The 21,582-nt window shown below is 39.2% G+C and overlaps 1 protein-coding gene across 3 annotated transcripts in view; it reads right to left on the reverse strand.

Moving 5' to 3' along the window:
* The window catches only part of LOC133129246 (netrin-G1), an 84,647-nt gene that overhangs the window by 56,217 nt on the left and 6,848 nt on the right, over nt 1-21,582 (reverse strand). For all 3 annotated transcript variants that reach the window (XM_061243206.1, XM_061243203.1, XM_061243205.1), the window contains exon 2: nt 19,336-20,007. In XM_061243206.1, the coding sequence (XP_061099190.1) occupies nt 19,336-19,581 (246 nt within the window). In that variant the 5' untranslated portion in view covers nt 19,582-20,007. The remainder of the gene's footprint in view (nt 1-19,335; nt 20,008-21,582) is intronic.

A 21,582-nucleotide genomic window follows, 5' to 3' on the forward strand; every position in this document is an offset into this window, starting at 1 on the left:
TTCATTTCCAACGGGAGATTTTTCGCATTCGCAAGCATTTCTTGTCCACATTTATGAGTACATAAAATGTAGATGTGTCATTCAAAGACTATGCAAATCTGAAAAACCTGAAATCGTTTTGACTAAATGGAGTGCCATCTTAATTGATTAGCCAGCATTCCGTAACATGAAAGGCTAGGAAACGCTACAAAGCGAGAATAAAAAAATTTAAAAAGCTATTTTTTTGCTATCGGCTTATAATTCAGTTAGAAGCTCTTAACTCTGTTAAACAATCTAGTATCTTTTTGTTAGTTATGATCATTTCTCAATCACTATAAACAACACATTGGTCTTGAGTATTGATTGTTAATCCAGCAAAATAAATGAAACGGGTTGAGCAGGGTAGGCTACTGCTTGGTTTTAAGATCTTTTACAGCGCACTGGCCACCACTACGTAGGCTAGGCCTATATATAAAATGTTACACCATTTTATGACACAAAGAAAACAGATAGCCTCGTAAGCTACACACAATCGCTATACTAATTGATGCTTGTTATTCAGTCATTAAATTGCTTGATTGATAACTAAAAAGGCATTGGAATCAGGTTGAGAGTAATTGCCAGTTGTTCTACATTTGACGGTACACCACTGCTCTTGATATGAAGAACACAAACACGCCCACTAGCATCCGATTATGGGAGGCCAAAGTGATGCAATGCGATTTCATCACAGGATGTGTGGCTTCAGCCTAAAAGTGTAGATCATTCACCCCAACTGCTAGAAACACTTGCAAGCCATTAGGTTGACGACACCCTCCTGGAAATGTGAGAAATGAAAAGAGTCTCAGCCTATGTTCAGAAATAAACCAGATGAGATGATTAAATGCAAAATACGTCATTTAAAAGTTTCAAGAAAAGATGCATGTTATACTTCAAAAGGATTCTAAGGTGAAACCATATTGTTGCTACTTGATCAGTTAAGTGCAGGTCAACCATTGGGTTGTTCAGGCTTGCTTCCTCAAGCTGCAACCAAAACAATTAATACATCATAAACAATGTGGGCTGCTTTTATTCATTTTTAAACAGACATTCATACCCAGGGCACATTGCAGAAACACAACAAACAGGCCTATGTTGCATGACTCGCAGTGTAAAGACAGTCAGTATGTGGTTTCTATCCTTGCTGTGAGGTGTTGTGTGGTATTGACACATAGATGTAGGGTTAGTCACAATGGGAGACAGCGATTTAAGTCAACGGCACATTTTCAGGAGGTGTAAAAGGAACAGTGGCTGACAATTCTCAGCAGGACCGTGTTGATGTCATTCCACTGGCATAACCCTGAAACAGGGGTCAGCTCTCACTGCAAGCTGACTGGAATATTGGGAAAAAGCAAAAGATGTAAAAATCCTGGCGGCAAACATTGGTACCATTTATATCATCATACATTATATAGTACATATTTTAATAGAATAAAAAATATTTTAATGTTAAATAAATTGCACTGAAATATGAATATGCATTGGTTGTTAAGTAAAGGTACCAAAGGTAAACCTTTTTTGTTGAGGTGGGGTTCCACAGCCACAGGGGCATCGCATTAGGGACCTTCAGATGGCAAATTTAGGAACACCTGGGATAGACCTCGGTCCATGCAGGCCCTATCATTCCATTCCTCTTCCTTCCAAGGTGTTGCACTTTTTATCGCATCTCTCTCCATCAGTCAACCCACCCAATTCCCGGGCCGTCTGCCTGCAAGCTGGGCCTGCCTGTTTGCTTTCACGTTGGTGCCCCCCTACCTGAGACGGGTGGGCAATGACAGTGGTGAATAAAAAGGAAAAAAAATCTTTAATAGGTTCAACAACTATGTAATATAATGCACAACAAAATCACCATGACAAATCTCTTGATGAAGGAAAACGATAACGATCCTCTAAACACAAGTGAAACGCTAGCACAATTCAACCTTTTCAACCAATTGCATATTGCATTTTGTTAAGACAAATAAAGGCTTTCTTGATTCCATGGAATTATAGCTTAGTTTGAGAAGGAACAGACTACACCTAAGATGAAGTTGGGAGGATAAAATCAACCTTCTTGCTGTCTGTAACATTACTTTTTCCACCAACGGCTGACGTTCCTTACAACAGTGGCATTGGCTACAGTACGTGCTGCAAATTCACAGCACAGATATATACCTCTATACATATATATGCATAGAGGTATATAACACCACAGCTCATCTCAGGTCTGATTAGAATCAGAAACATCACTTGTATTTGTATTACCTTTGAAAAGAAATGAAACAAAAAACTGCATCAGATGGGTTTTAAGGGGAAAATGACAATGAGAAATTACACTTCAAGTGTTTGACAAGTTGAGTTCAACACCTGGTATTGCCAGCGTTCTCGAGACAAATAAGGGCCATCGCCGTCAAGACAAGCCCAAACAGCTTGATAGGATTTTGCAAATGCGGACCGTGGCTGGGAGTTGAGTCCCTAAATCAATTGTAAAATTAAAACGCAAGCCTGTGTCCTTGAACAATAGCAGACTAGCCATAAATGTGGAAAAAAAGGTTTCATTTTGATCGAAACAAGCAACCAGATTTCTTAAAACCAGCTGAAAACATCAACCCACTTTTCGGGGGCAATTCTGCCTGTTTAACAGATACCTAATAAAGTGCTCACTGAGTGTATGTTTTGAAATTTTGCGAGATGAGCCATACACATACTGAAAATCTCCATCCCAAGCAATTACTATAATCACCAATACATTAATAATACCATGGTCTGGTCTCTTTTTCATTAAATGCTATCAATAGCTGTAGTCAGTCATCTTGTATTTGTTTCAATGTATATAGAGAAGAAAAAGATTTGGAATCCAAGGTACATTTATTACAGATACTGTAAACAGCCATCGAACACCTTTGTATTATAGAGGTATAATTGAGGGCAATGTCCCTCCCAACTGCCGGGCATCCTCTTCAAGCCAGTTGGCCCAATGGGCCACCCAGGCAGGCTTCCAGCACCATCACAATCAATGAGGTGCACTCACAAGAGAAAGGTCCTGAGTCCCGAATTTAACCCAACACCTCCTAATGGATCTGACCTGGGGTGGCCTGTAGACTACAGGCTAAATACATGACTGGGACCTGGAACCTTGGTGGTTCAAGTCCCAGTGTTGCCATGATAATATCAGCACAGTTGAGCAAGGCCCTTAACCTTGCATGGTTCCAGGGGGAATTGTCCCCTGGTTAGTCTAAGCAACTAAATAAAAGCTGGATAAAAGCGTCAATCATTATTTGTTTTATTTTAGAACTAGCTCCTCCCTCCTCCTTCCTATGAGATGGGGGGTGAGCAGTGCCCTCATCAGACCGAGAAAGAGGCCCAGCAGAGAACAGGGAAGCAGGAGATTATTGCCAGCTCGTTCTGATCCACTCTGATTGAGATTGTAGCTGGGATGTAGCCAATAATTCTTCTTTAATTTTTACTATAATGAAGATGTAGATACACACAATTGCACTGCCTAATAGCTTGTAATTGGAGCTGGAGTTTTGACATATTTGTGTTAAAAGTTGGCCAGAAAAAAAAGATTTGGCAGTCACGCCGATGCCAATCATGGTTCCATGTCCTCTTTATAATTCTGGGGTATATAAAGTCTCTGCTTCACCTAGAGACAGGGACATTATTAAAAGATTGCTCCACAGAGAGGTTTTTTGGATTCACACCCTTAATACACCCTTCCTGGCGCAGTACCTGTATTTGCAATGTTGACTCTGAAGAAGTTGTTGTAGACGTTGAAATGTCAGTCTTTCCCCTGTTGCTGTTGCTCTGAGCTTCCCGTGCTCCAGCCTTATTTTAGACTAGTCCCTGTGAAGTTGTCTGGGTAAGGAGTCCTTATTACTTTATTGTTCTGGCTAGTGAGCACCTTATATCCCAAGTATAGGTAACCGGCTTGAAGCGTGTTGGGGCTCTCTCTTTTTGATTCGTGCCAATCTGTTTGTGTCTTTTGAAAAGCTAGAAAATCTTTATTCATTGCACTATTGATTTTATTTGGTAAAATGCTGATGTTTTTTTTAAAACCATACATCAACAGTTGTTAGGAATTAATAGAGGGCATAAAAGCAACTGTTCCATGCTTTATGCATGCTTTTATGAGCATCATTACTGCCATTTTAAAATTATTGCTTGGGCTTGTAATAATTCACTGTTCTGGAGCCATTTGGGAATGATATTTGTTTCCTCTTGCTGTCAGTCAGAGTTGTGCTAAATCATGCACAGATTGCAATCTAAGGAGAGATTAAATCAAAATTGTGTTTACTTTAACATACTGTTTGCTTTTCTGGAAAATAAATGGAGTAAAATGCAATGTGACCGTGAGTACACTGTTGGTCTCTCACTCTGATGTGCTGACACAGATTTCATAGTTGAGCTGATTGAAAAAGCAATGCAGTCCAGGTGTTTCTCCAGCGTCAAGAGCAGTGCTGAGACAAAAGGAGGAGACAACACATTCCACCTAAATACAGAAATACAGCTCAGACAAGATGTTAAGTTAAGTCATCTTAAGTTAACTGAAGTTCAAAATTGGCTTTCTAGAGCAGTTGCAAACAAACTTGAAAATTTCAGGTTCAGCTGTTGTTCAGACCAAATGTCAGAATTGGGAAGAAATGTGATCTAAGTTACTCTGACCGTGGAATGATTGTTGGTGCCAGACAGGGTGGTTTGAGTATCTCAGAAACTGCTCACCTCTGTTTCCAACAGTTTCTACAGTTTGCAGAGAATGGTGCAAAAACAAAAAACATCCAGTGAGGAGCAGTTCTGCTGGCAATAATGAGAGAGGTCAGAGGAGAAGGGCCAGACTGGTCGAAGCTGACAGCAAGGTGACAGCAAGATAACCAGGCATTACAAGAGAGGTGCCCAGAAGAGCATCTCACAACACATTAAACCTCTAATTGGATAGGCTACAGCAGCAGAAGACCCAGTCTAATAAATACCTAATACAGTGCTCACTGTGTGCATGTCCAACCCCCAAATTCCCTTTTCCCAATCACTACCTCTTCCCTCGACTCTGCATAAAATGAAAACATTTCAGGCGTTCCCATGCATTTCTATTTACTTAAATTATTTACCCTCCTAGTAGTAGAGTATGAAAGGGGGGATGGTGCAGTTCCTGAGATGAATGTCAATGACTGTATTTCAAAGCCCGGTTCACCTCAACATTGAGAGAGACTGCAACTTCCCAAGGAGCTTTGTACCCAGTGGAGTTTCTCCATGCGAAAGGTAAAAAGTTCTGTTTTCTACTTTTGAAAGAAAAACTTTATGATATTCAACCGTTTGAAAAGATGAAGTTGCTTTTATTCAAATGTATCCATCCTAGCTGCAATATAAACACACATAATCCTCTGTGGGAAAAAATGTTGAATAAAATGAATTTTTGTGTGAGGATGTGTGCGTGCGTGTATATGTGCGTTCCAGGGTTTGGGTCAATTTGTGAATAAAGCTGCAATTTGAAAAAGCCTGCAGGAAACAGAATTGGAATTGAGTTGAAATCTTAGGAAGTTGAATTGTATTCAATGAAATTCTGTGAAAATTCATCAGTTTTTTTCTTATCACAGATTAAATATAGTGTTATACAGTATATTATCAATATTGAATATCATAAATTGTTAAAGGCACCATTATGGTGGTTTGAATTAAGTCAATTCAACTGTAAGATATTTTTTATGACTTCACTCTAACCATGGTGATGGTGGCATAGTCTTTTATTCATATATTATACTTTTTGCATCAAATCATCATTACATCTTCAGATTTCATATTGCTAAGATTACATTTACGCCAGGGGACGACATGGCTCAGGCAGTAAGAGCAGTCGTCTGGCAGTTGGAGGGTTGCCGGTTTGATCCCCCGCCCGGGCTGTGTCGAAGTGTCCCTGAGCAAGACACCTAACCCCCAAATGCTCCTGATGAGCTGGTCGGTGCCTTGCATGGCAGCCAATCGCCGTTGGTGTGTGAGTGTGTGTATGAATGGGTGAATGAGAAGCATCAATTATACAGCCCTTTGGATAAAGGCGCTATATAAATGCCAACCATTTACCATTTACATTTCTCAGGCCTAAATATGCTGCCGGCAACTGAAAATGCATTCCACACGTGCAGATGAGGTAGGAATGGCCACCTATTGCAACGCAAGTTGGGCCAACTAAGGGAAGTGGTTCTGGTTTACTTTCCAGTACTGGAGAGGATGGGGCTCTTCAGCATAGCATTGTGGGCTTTGATAGCTGCATCAAAGGCAATGAAAGGCAAGCTAACTGTGTGGTTGTGGATGAAATTTTATTTGTGTACACTGTATGTTCATGATCTGACGTAAATTTGCTCTGTCTCAAATCTCTTCTTTATTTTAAGCCTTAAACCCTTTGTGTGCAGTAAATAGTGAAAAGGGTTCATTTATTTAGCTGGATATGCCCTTAATGTGGCTTAGACCTCTTGGTTTTAGTGTCAGTAATAGTGAAACAGGGTGCATGCCTGAGGGATGGAAGATGGGGACGTATGTGCATAAAATAATAAATAATCTACATAATTTTTGTATTTTTCTGAATAATCAATTTGAAAATGCTTAAGGACAAATTCTCACACTATGAAAAGTATCAAAAAAGACATAGCATATAAGTCACTAGACCTCAACCCAATTACGAAAATTCATATAGAAATACTGACTTAAGCAGCCAAGATGTGGTATTAAAGGTGATATGCATGCTTCTTGAAGGTTTGAAATAATGCATATGCGACCATAGATGGGAATTACAGTTACACATGGAAGCTATCATCTATTCCCAAAAGAGTACAGCGGTTTCTGTCAACTTTTCTTAGAGTGCAGGATAGAAAATTTAAATGTTGGTTGAGCATACATTTTGATGAATTTTTTTTAAATACAAGTGAAGGCTGTCAGAATATGACAACATCATTATCTGGTAGGCTCTTTATCATTGAATAATCACGTAAATGTCTGTTTCAAGGCTACTCCAGTTTGGCCACTTTTAAGCACAGGTGTGGCCAAATTTTGTAACAAAGATGTTTTTGTTTTTTGTCCTCTTCTGTTCTATTGCTCAGCCACTCACAATATTGTTTGGATGAGACACAAACAGGCAAATGCACAGAGAAACCTGAAAACTGTCTTTGAAAGTTTTGAATAATCATATTTTAGTCTCATAAATCATCTTTAATCTTTTAGTTTTTCTGTTTCCTTTTCCTCTGTTGACTTTTTCTTCTTATTGAAATTTATTTTGCTTTTCCCATTTCCATTTATTTAAGTCTTTATGTATTTTCTGTGTCTGGGTGAAGCACTTTGAGTGGTATACAAATATATACAAATATACAAATAAATAAATAAATAAATAAATAAATAAATACATATTATTATGGCATGCAGTACAGGCTTTTAGCATACAGAAAACAGATTTGCCTTCCATCCTACAAAGTTTGGTGAGGCTAGGACCAAGACTTGTCAAGATATTAATGCCCAAACATGGCTTCCCAGATAAGGTGTTTTTGAGGCAAAAGAAATTAAATAATATCAAGGGCTGAAACAATATGAAAACGTAGGATTTGACCAGAAATATTTAACAGGCCTACGTTTCGGAACCCATTCATGATATAGACAAGGTTTGAACAAAATCTGAGACGGTGCTGCAACAACATTATCTGATTTGACACGGAAAGACCCAAATATAAATATGTTAACTCTAAGCCTTCGGTGTTTCATTTATGTCCAAACATCAAGTAACCTTTGAAAACCGAAGAAATAATAAGTAGAAATCCTTGTGAAACTGAAATCCATTCAGTCGGTGTACATTCATTCATTGAATACAGAGAGTGAGATATACAGAGCTCAGGTTCAGCAGTGACTGACTTCAAATTGAAAAATCTAATAAAAATGGGGGATGGGTAATATCACCAGTAACCACTCTTCTTTACAATCACATAGAGATGTGAAAAAGCAACATCTGCCACATTGATCACCAGGAACAAAAAACATTCATCACGACATTTAAATTAATCAGCAGCACTAAATATTCAGAGCTACCGAATGTTGTTGCACACCACATTAACTTGTAATTGCAGTGTCTGCACCAAACTTTCCCAATAATAATGAAGCCATTTTATCACTGCCATAGATACAGTAAATTTATTTTGGCTGCTAAATCATCTGACAAAAGCAGCATTCAAAATATATCCCTGGTGCATTTTGACAGTAATGGATTTGATAGGAGGAAGTGTGTTCTCTAATGGAAGATAACCTAAATGGGGGTTAATATTTTTATGACCTCTGATTGATCACTTCCACAAAAATGACAAGATCTTTTATTTTCTGTCAGCGGGGACCACACCCAAAAATTTTACGCAGTTGTCTTTATGTATCACCATCAAAACGTCTGTTCAGAGTGGATTCAATATCTTCGCTACTGAGAAAAGCTGGAAATATCAGAGGTGTTATCTCCATGGTGTTATAGGATAACCTATAATTTTATAACTATATTACAACACCCACAATTATTCATCCTCACCTACAGTCACCTTCATCTTCATCAAACAATCGTGATTCATTTGTTTGTTTGATTATATGTGAGAAATTACTTTTGATAGCTCTTGATTGGAAAATTTGCTCAAAAGTATTGGTCATTCAGTTGCTTTGACAAATTCACTCCAAATACCTAAGATAACATATGAAAACACATTTTTAAGACACTGCAGCATTTTAGCTAGGTTATTGACGTATGCAAAATTTCTCATCTCAAACATACAACATAGGCCTATATTTTAGCTCCACTCCCAGTGGGCTATCACTCCACTGTCATTAGACACTGTCATTAGGTGACAGAAGATGTGAACTTTCGTTTGAGACAGTTTATATGTTTGCTGCTGCTTGGTAGCCTATGTTATGATCTCCCCTGTGTTTTCAGAATTTCTAAGTTATAGCAAAGCATGTTTAAACTATTGATTTACAGGTTTACTGGGAAATTAGAACTAGCGCATAACGTTTAGGCCATGTTTCATTGAAATTCTGTCAGAAGAGAATATGTACAAAGTTTGCAAAAACTTGTTGGGATCTGCCATCGTATTCGTAGAGACTGCAGAAATTGTGCATGGATCTTAAAGGTAATGAAAAGAGGTCATTTGATTGGATGAAAATGAAACAAGGTCCACCACACTCACTGATAAGTATAATCCAGCCCATTTTACAGCAGGGTCTCGCACCTTGATCTGTGTGCACCTCACTTCACCTACACGAAAACGCCAACATTCAATAGCCACGCCCAGTGCACCATGCACTGCGAAGTTGATTCTGGGAAATAGGGACCTAAATGTTTAAAAACGTAATATTTGACAATTGTGCAGATTTTCAGTTTTCATTAAAAAGTTTTTTTTTTTACAGCACTTTGCTATTTTAGTGCACCATAATATGTGGACAAATTGCTTCACACAGCGCAGTCTTTATGTATTTCTGTTCTGTTTAGGTGTACCTAAAAAGTGATCACTGAGTGTGTGTGTGTGTGTGTGTGTGTGTGTGTGTTTGCGTGCAGAAACAATTCATTTGGGATGGTGTTCTGAATAAAATATAGTCCACTTCAAAAAACAACTGTTGTAACAGAACAGCTGCATGAAAAAAGGTGTTATGTCATGAACAACAAATAAAATAAAATACTATCCAGAGCTTGAGGTTAATCCCATTACAGAAACAAAAGGGAAGTCCAATTACAGTCAGTATCATTCATAACACCAAGGGCATGTTGTGCACCCAATAATTAGCCTAAATATTTATCTTAGAAGCAATCAAAACCGACAGTTCTTATTGAATGTCCCTGGAGCTCTGAGAGACAAATTATTTATAATTATTTTGTTGTTTGGGTAGATGCTGTCATCGACCATGACATGCACAGTTTACTTTCACACTTTATTTACTAAAGTGACTCAGGATAAGTGCTTCCTTCAGTATTATTTATCTGTCTGGAACTCACCACCAACTGGTTACAAGCCCAGAACCGCAACACCATGCAATGAGGTAAGGACTGATTACTACAGTTTAAGAACCAAGATTTGGAGCAAACAAGCTTTTCTTGTCATTTCATATTGCTCTTTAGCTGCAGTGCAGGAATCCTGAAGCAGTGCAGACCGTGAAGGCTGGTGACGTAAAGATGCCCATCAGGGGGGACAGCGAGGGCACCCAAGCGAGGGGGGGACAGCGAGGGCACCCAAAATTGGAAGCAGTTCAACTTGTCCCACCCAATAATTGGGCTGAGAGAACATGCGTTCGCTTTGGACTTTTATTTTGTGTCAAATGCCCAATGTGCCCCTTCGGTTTGATTTTAAAAAGGTAATATGCATTATTGCTGTTGCTGTCTTTAATTTGCATTTATTCATTTTTTGTAAAATGTACCAAGGGTGAATGTCCAGAATATTTATTTTTCCTGCCCCTTAAACCAGGAACCCCAAACCTCATAAGCTTTTCTTTCCACCATGCTGCCGCTACCTCAGCCCCTGTGTGTACCAGCAATAGCTGCTGTAGCCCCACCTCTTGAGGAGAGGGACAGTGAGTTAGTGATCAGAGTTGCTGTAAAGTTATAAAACTGCAAACAGGTTGTAGGGTGAAATGGCGGATTCATGTACGTAGTAGAGGCGAAATGCCAGAGACCCTTTTTTGGGGAGACCTCATACCTTAGCTCCACCTAGACCCTATACATTTTTTTTATATTTTTGTTGGCTTCCTAACTCCTAGGCATCACCAAAATCATAACTTCAGAATATGCATCATTTTCACGTCAGAATACGCATCATCCCCCCCCCCCCCCATGGGAAGCCTAATGTGTCCCCCACAATGTTTGCCCCCTACATTGAAACTCGGCCAGATGCACACCGCCCTGCCCCTTCTCCCCCAAACTACAGAAATAAGGCAAACTAATTGCTTTCACTTCCTGACTTTCACAACCAAACAGAAAAAGGGCAAGAGAAAATTAAGAATTAAATATCCAAATCATCACTGGCAAGTAGTGCGTAGGCTATTCCGTCAATTCAACAAATCATTCTACTTCATGGTTACATGGGCCGGCCTGTAGCGTACTGGTTGAGGTAGGTTAGTGGTTCGATCCCTGGTTGACTCACAAGGTTGGTGGTTCGATCCCTGGTCCAGCCACAAAAAGATCCGCACAGCCATTGGGCCCTTGAGCAAGGCCCTTAACCCTGTATTGCTCCAGGGGTGGATTGTCTCCTGCTTAGTCTAATCGACTGTCGCTCTGGATAAGAGCGTCTGCCAAATGCCAATAATGTAATGTAATGTACTTGCTTCTTTAAAAAATAAATATGTCAATCATGTATTGCAAAAAAAACGATTAATGAACTATCTGTGGTAGGCCACTTTACCGATATAAAGATTGCTGGGCTGCCATGTTGTTGTCCTATGAAGTGTCTGTTTTTTAGAATGTTACATTACATTACGTATGTGATGATGTAAAATGATGTAATTACATAGTTTGGGTGTTGAAATCTGAACATCAACATTAGGTAGTAAGCCTTAAAAACATAAAAGTGGATCTCGAGAGGAAATGGGTCAGCAGAAAAGGTATTGGAGTTGACAGGCTTTTTGCTATTAAGCAGTCGCCAAATCACGACTCCACTATGAAAAAAATGAGAGCATTGACTATACAAGGATGTCCTTCAAATGAGTGACATAAAGGCACAAAGTGCTTTTCAAGGGGATTGGTGTGGCCGCTGGGCCAGCCTGTATAGCCTTTTGAGCTGGACCCACTGTGGGTATCAATACGTTTTCGATATGTGTAGCAAAGCTTACATGCTAAAGAGTAATTTTGATGAAAGATAACATAATTGACATGCACTGTTTATAAAAGTGAACGCACCAAGTTATTTCCTCCCCAAACCCAGACAGAGCTGGACAGAAGTGTGTAGAATCTGTGCAAGTTTTTTGCTTGTAGATCCTCACATTAATGGACAAAATTCTATGAGGCTAAAATGAGGTTAATTTAAAATATTTTTAAAAATTCTCCCAGGAGAGGATGTCCCCCACATCTGACAACAGTCTGGACTCAACTCCAGATAGCAGTGTGCATTTTTCTTTTTTTGAGCCCTCAAAATGTCTGATTGGACAGAGAGTTGATGAAACATGATACCTTGATTATCACTCCGAAAATGCTTTCTAGTTGCATGAACTGTCAAAATGTCACCTTGGAGAGCATTCATTAGAAACCCATGATTTTTAATGATTTTTTAAATGAGACGGATACAAAACACATGCAAAATACTCTATTCACTTTATCTCAATTTCAAACAATATAAACAATAAATATTCCTGATAGTTGTTTTTATGCAACAGATCATTTATATTTATTGTTTTTAACTGAAATTCAAGTAACATATAAAAATAAACCATTTTTATCTGTATGTATATCCAAAAACCATATTGGAAAAAATAAGGAAGAACAAATAAGGATGAACAAGAAATAGAAACACAAAACAAGAAGCACATTCACATTGCTTTAGTCACTGGATATGAAATACATCTCTCTGAAGTGTCATTCCCCTTTCACTAAATGTTTGAAACGGGTCAGTTTGACCTATACTGAACACGAGGGGAAAAGCACTTCATTAAAATTAATCATTGATTTGGGCTCATTCGGTTATATGCATGATTTATTTTTAAAGTAATTGCCTCTCCTGTCCATTGTTGCTGCAATGGAAATCCGTTTGAATAAACCCATATGTAAAATCACATCTAATAAAGCTTAAAGCCGTAATCCTTTTTTTATTATTATTTTTTAATTGTTTATGAAAAGAAGTCAGATTTGATACTAGGTGATCACCAAAAGAAATTGTGTTATTACTACTCTTGATGATGCATAATCATTGAACGTGACAACAAGATTATTTTTATTTTACTTTACTAGTACTAGACCTACTGAACATGCAAAGGCTGCAGCAAAAAAAAGTTTAAAGAACCTTTTTGGAATCTACTCTCTCAGCACAATGTTTAAAAATAACAAGTGGTTATCTTTCAGATTTTCTTTCATATGCTCTGTTGTGTTTGTACGAAAATCTGTAGAATATATTGATGGATTCTCAAAAAAGACTTTAAAATCAATTGGTTATGAGATGAAACTGGCGCTTGCTTATTAAGGCATTGCACTGCAACCTTGACATTTCAGCTCCACACTACCCAGAATGCCTCATACTATAAACTGTGATTTTGTTGTACAACTGAATATATGTGCAGCACAATGTCTTTTAGAATGTTTTATTGATTACTGTCTTTTCAATGCCACATCATGTAACCATGAGTCAGAGAGAGGCAGAAAAATTATACTTTGTGGGATTTAGTTTCTTAGACAGCTAGGTAGTGAAAGGAAATGGGTCACAAACTGCTTCCCTTGAAATATATATTTTTGTGGTTTCCATGGTGTTCCATTACAGATTTCTATGCAAATGTATTGCATTTTCTGCAATATTTATCACATTGTTTTCCTGCCAGTTAAGCATTTTTAAAAAATCTGAATAGGATTTGAGAAAGGAAAAAACGGAAGACAGGAACAGATACAAAAAAGAAAGACGAAGCACACTTTATGTGGGAGATACAAAACCGTAATGCATAAAACATGCTCAATGCTGAATGATAGAGAAAAGCTTCTGGGACGAGTATCACTACAAAACAGCCAATAGTCTACAGTGGGTTTATAGAAGATATACATATAGAGCAATTTGTATTTCAGCCATTTGGCTCAAAGGGAATGTGGAATATATGAATGTACTGTAAGTTAGTAGGACAGTGGCAACTCAATTTCCAAACTGTATTACAAATAAGTTCACACAGACAACACGAGTCCATGGTCCAGCAGGAGTGGCATTCAAGTCTTCATTTAAGTCACTAACTGCAGAGGATCCATTTCACAGAAGAACTGTATGTGAAATAAGACAAAGTTAAAATCGAAGGGCTAACAGTACACCACTAAAGTGGCAACTGTCTATGGCATTGTGGGTAAATTAATGGAAATTCAAGGACAAAAATGTGTTATTTTCTAAAATTATAATCCGCAAGGTCCTTTCGGTCCCATTTCGCTGAGGTTGAATGTCAACAACGCGTACATTTCAGATGGCTCGCGATGGACCGCCCCGCTCTGTCCGTCTCTGTCAAGTGTCCGTCGACACAGCCTCATTACAGATTTATCAAAGGAGAAAATGTCATTGTGTGCAGGAAGTCTGGAATATGATTTTGCATTGCATCTCTTAGTGGGATAGCACTTTTATTTATTTAAATCTTCTCCTACACTGCATAAGCCAGATGCACTGCATGTGTGAACCTCCCATGTGTTTAATCCAGGTCTGCGTATGTAGTTCAGTGCATAAAAAGGGCTGTAATTACTACACGGTTCTCCCAATACGGGTGACCCTCAAATTAAAGCTGAAATTCTGCAACTTAACCACACATTAGTTTTATTTCAACTGTTTGTTTGCTGGAGTACACAGCAAAAACTACAAAAAATACATACAAATGCAATCTATGTCTGAAATGTGCACTGGGTAGGTCCTTTCCTGTAGTTGGCACTGCTTAGAAAGGGACCGTCAGCCTCTGAAAGTGCAATCATCCTCCGAGAGCCCTCTGGGCTTGTTTGAAATATGGCAATTGCACATAACAGTGCTGGCTTTTCTTTTCTCTAAAAGGAATTGATCCATCAATTCTGCGTGGCGAGAACAGACACGTAGCCTGTGTCACAACTGTGTCATATCTTTTCCAGTGAAGTTGCGACATTCAATTTGGAATAACTAGTTAATTGGAGCCACTGTTTGTGAGTGAATTGCCTAGTTTTTTTTTTTTTTTGCAGGCGTCATGGATCAGTTCTGTTTGTCAAACGCATTCCTATACTTGGATGAGGACCTTTCTGTGATCCTCTATAACCACTTGCTAAGTGGATTTATCCAGGATGTCTAAGAAATAAAGAAACACAGAGAAAACGCAGAACTGACACTGATTGCAGTATGCATTATCTCATCTGATTGGAATACAACACTCTGACCGGAATGTGCTGTGCCACTCTGGATAGAAAACACTTGTTTTCTTCCACATGGAACACACTCTGTCATTCCAAAATAATTTTACTGCAGTATCCTGACTGGAATGCGCCATTCTGAACAGAATGTACTCAATGCTGCAGAATGGAACATACTGTTGTCATTATGAATTGAACAAAAAATGGAGACTGAAAAATGATGAGAGAATCCAGGGCTTCATTTTGGTCTGTCCTCTTGTATTTGGGTGAGGACAAGAACACTGTCAAGAAACATCCCTGTGGATGGCACAGAACACTCAGAGGAGGAACTGCTTTCTTATCTTGCTGTAGCAGTGTGCACAGCACCCGTCCATCTATATCTGAGTGGGGGATCTGACAGAGAAACAGAACTGCCTTCACTGAACCTTGAAGTTCTGAGCCTGTCATTTCAGCTGCACAGTAAAGGTGAGCTCCGCTGAAGAAGAAACACAATTTACCCTGTTCCCATTTACCTGTTAAACAAGCTGGGTTCTGATTTCTTTCTCTAGCCCGGTACCGCTGCATTGGAACACATTCCCCAAGGTGTCTGTGTCTCCCAGGGACAAATTCCTAACAAGTCTGTGAAGATCCATTTAAATGATCCTTCTACTGTTCTGTACCAGAGCTGCATCAGTTTTTTAGCCTATGCAGATGCTGTATGGGCAGGATCTGTGTGAACTTTGAGCCAAACCGGATAACATATGGATTATGGAAACTGTGCTGGGACTTGCCTGTGTTGCACAGATGCATCAAGAATGTGAATTGGTTCTGAAGTGAAGAACCAATGAAGTCAGCCACACAGGGCCACCACAAGCAGGGACATGCTAAAATGCCCCCATTACCTTGATGATGTCCGTAGAGATGTTGTCCTTAAACAGCTCTGTTGAATAAATAAAGAATCACAGCAAACAGTCTGCAGAAGTTGGCAGTTCCTAGATGGCTTGAGCCTTGCTTTTTATATATTCCCATATGGACAAAATGGGCAATAAATCGCACATTAAATGCCAAAGAAATCTTTCCGCCCAAAACATGCTTTCTTTTATAATTGCTCTTGCTTATTGGTCTTGGTAGATTAATTCCCTTCAAATGCCTGCCCAGACATTGCGATCTTTCTAAAAACAAATGCATATACAGAAATGTATACAGTATGTAGTGTTTGCATACTATTTTGCAAGTTGTGTTGTGTTTCAGTGTCATAATTTCTGTATATTGTACAAATATGGTTTTGTATCCAAATTCAGATTTGGATTTAGATGACTTCAAAACATCTAAATATACAGCTAAAGTCAGGAGTAAAGAGGAAAAGGTTTGAAATTGAAATTTGAATTAGAAATCAGATTTGAATTGAAACAAAATGAAATTAGCCATTTTCACAGTGATTTGTAGTTATCATGAAAATTAATAACCCTACATTCACTCCCTGAATGAATCCATCTACATGTATTGCACCTAAAATAATCAAATGGGACATTATGCTTTCTCACAGACATGATGCTCTTCAGATTGCATACTTCTGTAGAAGTAGTTCTCGAGGAAACCATGCTCAAATTAAGCTCTGTGGATGTTTGTGAGGAACCATAGCATTATATTTGGAAAGAGATGCTGCTGTTGACTTTGCACATGCAAATTCTCAGCTCATTGGGCACCACAAGAACCTGGACCTGGGGTATTGGGGTGAGCTGCAGCATATGTAGTAAGAAACATACCATAAAACACCATAATTTCACTTTTGGCCAAATGGCATTGAGCACTGGGGGACTGTATTGCATGTCTGTTTTCAGATGGACTACTGTCCTGTCTGGCCCTATTAGAGCAGCCTGTTGTATGAACGACCCACAGAAGCAGCCTCCAGCAGAAGCTCCAAACTCAGCTGAACCCGTCAGAAAGCTGCCAGCCCCCATGGTGAGATTTAATTGCTGGTTCCACATGCCATGTGCCTCATAATTACTTTGAGAAAGGCGGCTAACAAACCGAGGAGAATATAATATCCTGGAGGAGATCATCTATACCAAGGGATCCAGACAGTGCAAGGTCAGGGGTCAAGGGTCAACCTACAGGCAGTAGAATAAAGGCATCCGCAGACACACTTTTCCATAGATATGCACCACGGGTTAAGTGACAGAGGAGCTAAAGTGAGATTTATGAAGTTGTGCACTTCATACTCAGCCCGGAGCCATGTAGCATATTTCCCTGTTCTGTCTGTGGACAGCCATGGCTGTGAGCTGCTGGGCACCTCTTGTTTCTGTGTCAATGAAAAAACCTTCAAATTTCAAATTGAATACTTCAAAATGGGCCTTGCAAGGTCACTGGCTTTCACTTGGAACATCAATTCACGGTTTTCAATGGCTAATTTCAGAGATGAACACCAATTTACAGGAACATTAAGCAAATAACCACTTCACCTCATAGTTGTCATTTAGAATTTGCCTGGATTTGGTATTCTATCCAGGGTTTGTTTTGAAATTCATCCATCAATTTGAAATGCCAGTTACAGCCAAGTACTAAGCGCTATGAGAACAACAAATTTGCCACATTTTAAGATGATGTTCTTTATCCCCTTAAAGTCATCACAAATCACATGTATAATCTAGCAATGAACCTGGATTAATGAAATCTTTAAGACTGTAAGAACATGGACACAATTATGTTTCAGGTCAGAGAGAATTCTGCGTATATCAGTGATCAAAAAACATTTGTTTTGCACATTGTATTTCCCTTTCCAGCATGCTCATATAGTGCCCTCCATAATGTTTGCGACAAAGACCCATCATTTATTTATTTGTCTCGGTACTCCAAAATTTGAAATTTGTAATAAAAAAATAACATGTGGTTAAAGTGCACATTGCCAGATTTTAATAAAGGGCATACATTTTGGTTTCACCATGTAGAAATTACAGCAGTGTTTATTTATACAGTCCTCCATTTCAGGGCACCATAATTTTTGAGACACATTATTTAAATGTAAGTAGTCATGCTTAGTATTTTGTTGCATACCCATTTGTGTGCCATTATATCCTAATGTATGTGACCTCTCAACATCATCAGATTATTTTCAGGTTGTCCTACAAGCAATACTAAAACTAGATTCAGCTGTAAATTATGCTGATACAGTATGGAACACATGTGTTGGCTAAATAGTTTTAAGTCATCAAGGGTCCAAGGTATGAAATGAGCCTCAAACCACCATGCTGCTCCAGACATACAGTAGATACTAAAATAATTACTTCTCTCACTTCTATATTTTTTTCCATTGAATTCAACAGGAAAATTTGTCAGAATAAACTATTCTTTCTGATGATGTTGACAGGTCACAGACATCAGGGAGCCATGGCAAATTAAATCTGACACTTTAACCTCATAATCACTGTTTCCTTTTTAATTCAATGTGTGGGAGCAGAGAGCCAATACAACAAAATGTGTCACTGTCCAAAAACTTACAGACTTCATTGTATATGTTGAATAATTCATTGATCATCATTTCCATTTGATATCTTCCTCCCATTTGAGTCACCTATCTGTAAAGACAAGACTCCATGGACAGTATCTACTTTTTAAGTGCCTTCCGTTTTTGAATCTCACTTTGTCTAAAGAGCTCAGACATCTGGAAGAGATTTTTATTGATAGGATCTCTCAAAGGATTGTGGATTTTACTCCAAATGTGCTTATGGTTATGCGTTGTCGAAACATGATCAAGGGTAGCTTTTCTCATTAAAAAGGAACCTGGAGTGGTTTCATGAAAAAAGAAACCAGCGAAAAGGTTTAGTTCGACATAATGAGCCCCTGTCACAAGGCAATTGACTTTCTAATTGCTTAATACCATGTTTGCTTAAAACTCACACATTCCGAGAATCACATTCAAATGCTAACTTTTCCCCAGAAAATCAAGTGATTTCAGGAAAAAGCAAAAGAGCCATTGATGCTTGACTTATCACATACTTAACCAGCAGGAATCAGTATATTTCAGTATGTCTACAATATGTCAAGTGAGCACAAGCCTTCTCTCATGGCAACAGATTAAACACAAATCCTCCCCACTTATTTAAACAATCCATTGCTTAAATCTAGTTTACATCTGACCCATTATTTTAACTTTAGAGTTCATCATGCATAAACCGCAATAATTAGCTGCATGCTCAATTTCTGTTTTTGTGATAATGCATGCCCGTAAAAGGGTGTCTGCATGATGTAATTACAAGACACTAATCATAGACTGTTCTTAAAAACAGAATCCAATGTGTAAAAGCGATGTAGAGAGAGACCAAATGGCTCAAACTCACCAAAGCACAGTACGTCTCTGGTGGGTCTCCACAGGTGATGTTGGGGGGGTCGAGGGTCACTCTCAAATACTTGGTCATATCTGTGGCCTCGGGCTGGCAGGCCATGTAATCCCAGGTCAGGCCCTCGTCGGTGTAGACCTGCGACTTGCAGACGTCGTAGTGGCCCCAGACGGAGGGGTAGTGCTGCATGGCCTGGCACAAGCCGGCCCAGACGGCCTGCAGCGTCAGCAGCACCAGCCAGCGCATGGCTGCCCCCTTCCCCCTTCCTTTCCCTGCTCGACGGCTGCTCTTCTCAAACTTCTCCGGCGGCAAAAACCACGAGCGGGCCGACGTTTATTACACCATATTCCAGCCTCTGCCGAGCTGAGGACTCTGGGACGAAGTCAGCATGCGGAGGGTGAAGTCGCCTGGTCGGGGCCGTCGGATTTCTCTTGATTGTTTTTGGGGGGGAGGGGGGAATCTTCTGGTTCCCGTGGCCGTTTGGCCACCCGTGTCGTCTCGGCGGGTGGCGGATGATAGTCCTGGCACGGGTGGTGGACGCGGGAGGAGGGAGGGGTTCTTGAGGAACTGTCTCGGTCACAATGATAAATGGGCCCCCCTTTGCCTGAGCAATGAGGTCCTGCTGTCTCAGGTTCGCTTCCTGTGGATCATCACTCACCCATCAGCTACGCACTGTAAGGAGAAGGAGGAGGCAGCCAGTGAGGAAAGCGTTGACTTCCAGAAGCAGCTGAGTAGGTATCCGTACACAAAGCAAGGTGCTACACTACACACTGGGTTACACAATACTATAGTACTGTGTATAATAAACTATTATACTATAGTATCATACACAGTACTACACTACACTACACTAAATTACACTTTGCTAAGCTCATGCCTTGCAATCTCATTCCATATCCTCCCATTCCAGTATATAGTTTAATTGTTAATCTATGACTGGCTCAGTTATTAAATTAAGCAAACTGAAATTGAAACCTTTTTTTACATTTAAGAAATCCCATGCTAGGTGTACTTGTGAAACAGGACTGCCTTGCTCTAGCTCAAGAGCACACCTTAACCCTTGTGGAGTCTTAACATTCTGTATACTCCCCTTGTCCTAAGGGTAAAAAATGACCCACCTTCACTAAACCCCTAAATAAAGCAGCTTAATTGAATTTCAAACCCCAAATCTATTTAGCATGAAGTAACAATCTGTCACGCATCACAAACATTGTCATCAAATTTCAAGTAGAAAAAATATAATTTAGGGGGTGTTCTCCACTGTTAAACATAGTGGCTGGTAATTTTTTACCCTAAAGACAACACAAGGGTTAAATTGAAATTGTTTTATATCATACATCCATCCTTAATGAATACTGTATTGCTTACAGTGGCAATAGTCATTGATACTTCTTGTAATTCCCTTGTGTCAGGTCTGTATTTAAGAGCAATACATAATGTATATTTTTAATCATTCCCTTGAGAAGTTAATCAGGTAGTTCTGTCATCAGTGGTGAAAATGTCAAGTCCCTGTAACACTGTGACAATACTGTAAATAGCTTAGCATTAGCCTACTGCACTCCCTACTGGGCAATCACAAGCTACAATATATACAGTAGATGGGGATTTAATCCACTTGAAGTAAAACTGTTTTTGGATTAATGTCCTTCAGCCTGCAAGAGGACATGGTTTTACTTCTAAAGACACTAAAAAAGACATATTGCCTGAATTTGGCTATTTCTCATATTGCAAATAATAAAAATCCAAAACCTCCTGAAGGTGAAATCCCTTGAGAAATAAAGTAGTATTCGGTGGTACGCTGATAGTAGGTCTTGGGAAGACTTGACACGTCGCTGCTATTTATAGGAAACATATATATGGTATGCGCTGCATATTTTATAAGACTTAATGAAATTCCTTCTAACTCCAGTCATCTTAGGTCTGAGGGGCTGAAGAATGCGTTTAGACTCCAAATATCGTTTGAGTCATTCGTCTTATCCTTCAGCTTTCTAGTTACGGACATTTAAACTGCACAAGGTTTGCATGCTAACATGCTAGTGAAGGGAAAATTGAAATTAAAATTTGGTAAAAAGAGGTTTTGTCCATTCTTCACCCTCATCATTATCTAGAGCTATAAGCCAAGGCTATCTTAAATAATAATAAAATAAAATAAGATGGGGATGGGAGTGAGAGTGACCCGCTTTTCTAAATGCAGGAATATCCACCGAGGCGATGCCGGTAAGAACTGGTGCGAATTACACATACTGT

This window comes from Conger conger, chromosome 5, assembly GCF_963514075.1.
Source record: "Conger conger chromosome 5, fConCon1.1, whole genome shotgun sequence".
In the NCBI taxonomy this organism is placed as follows: domain Eukaryota; kingdom Metazoa; phylum Chordata; class Actinopteri; order Anguilliformes; family Congridae; genus Conger; species Conger conger.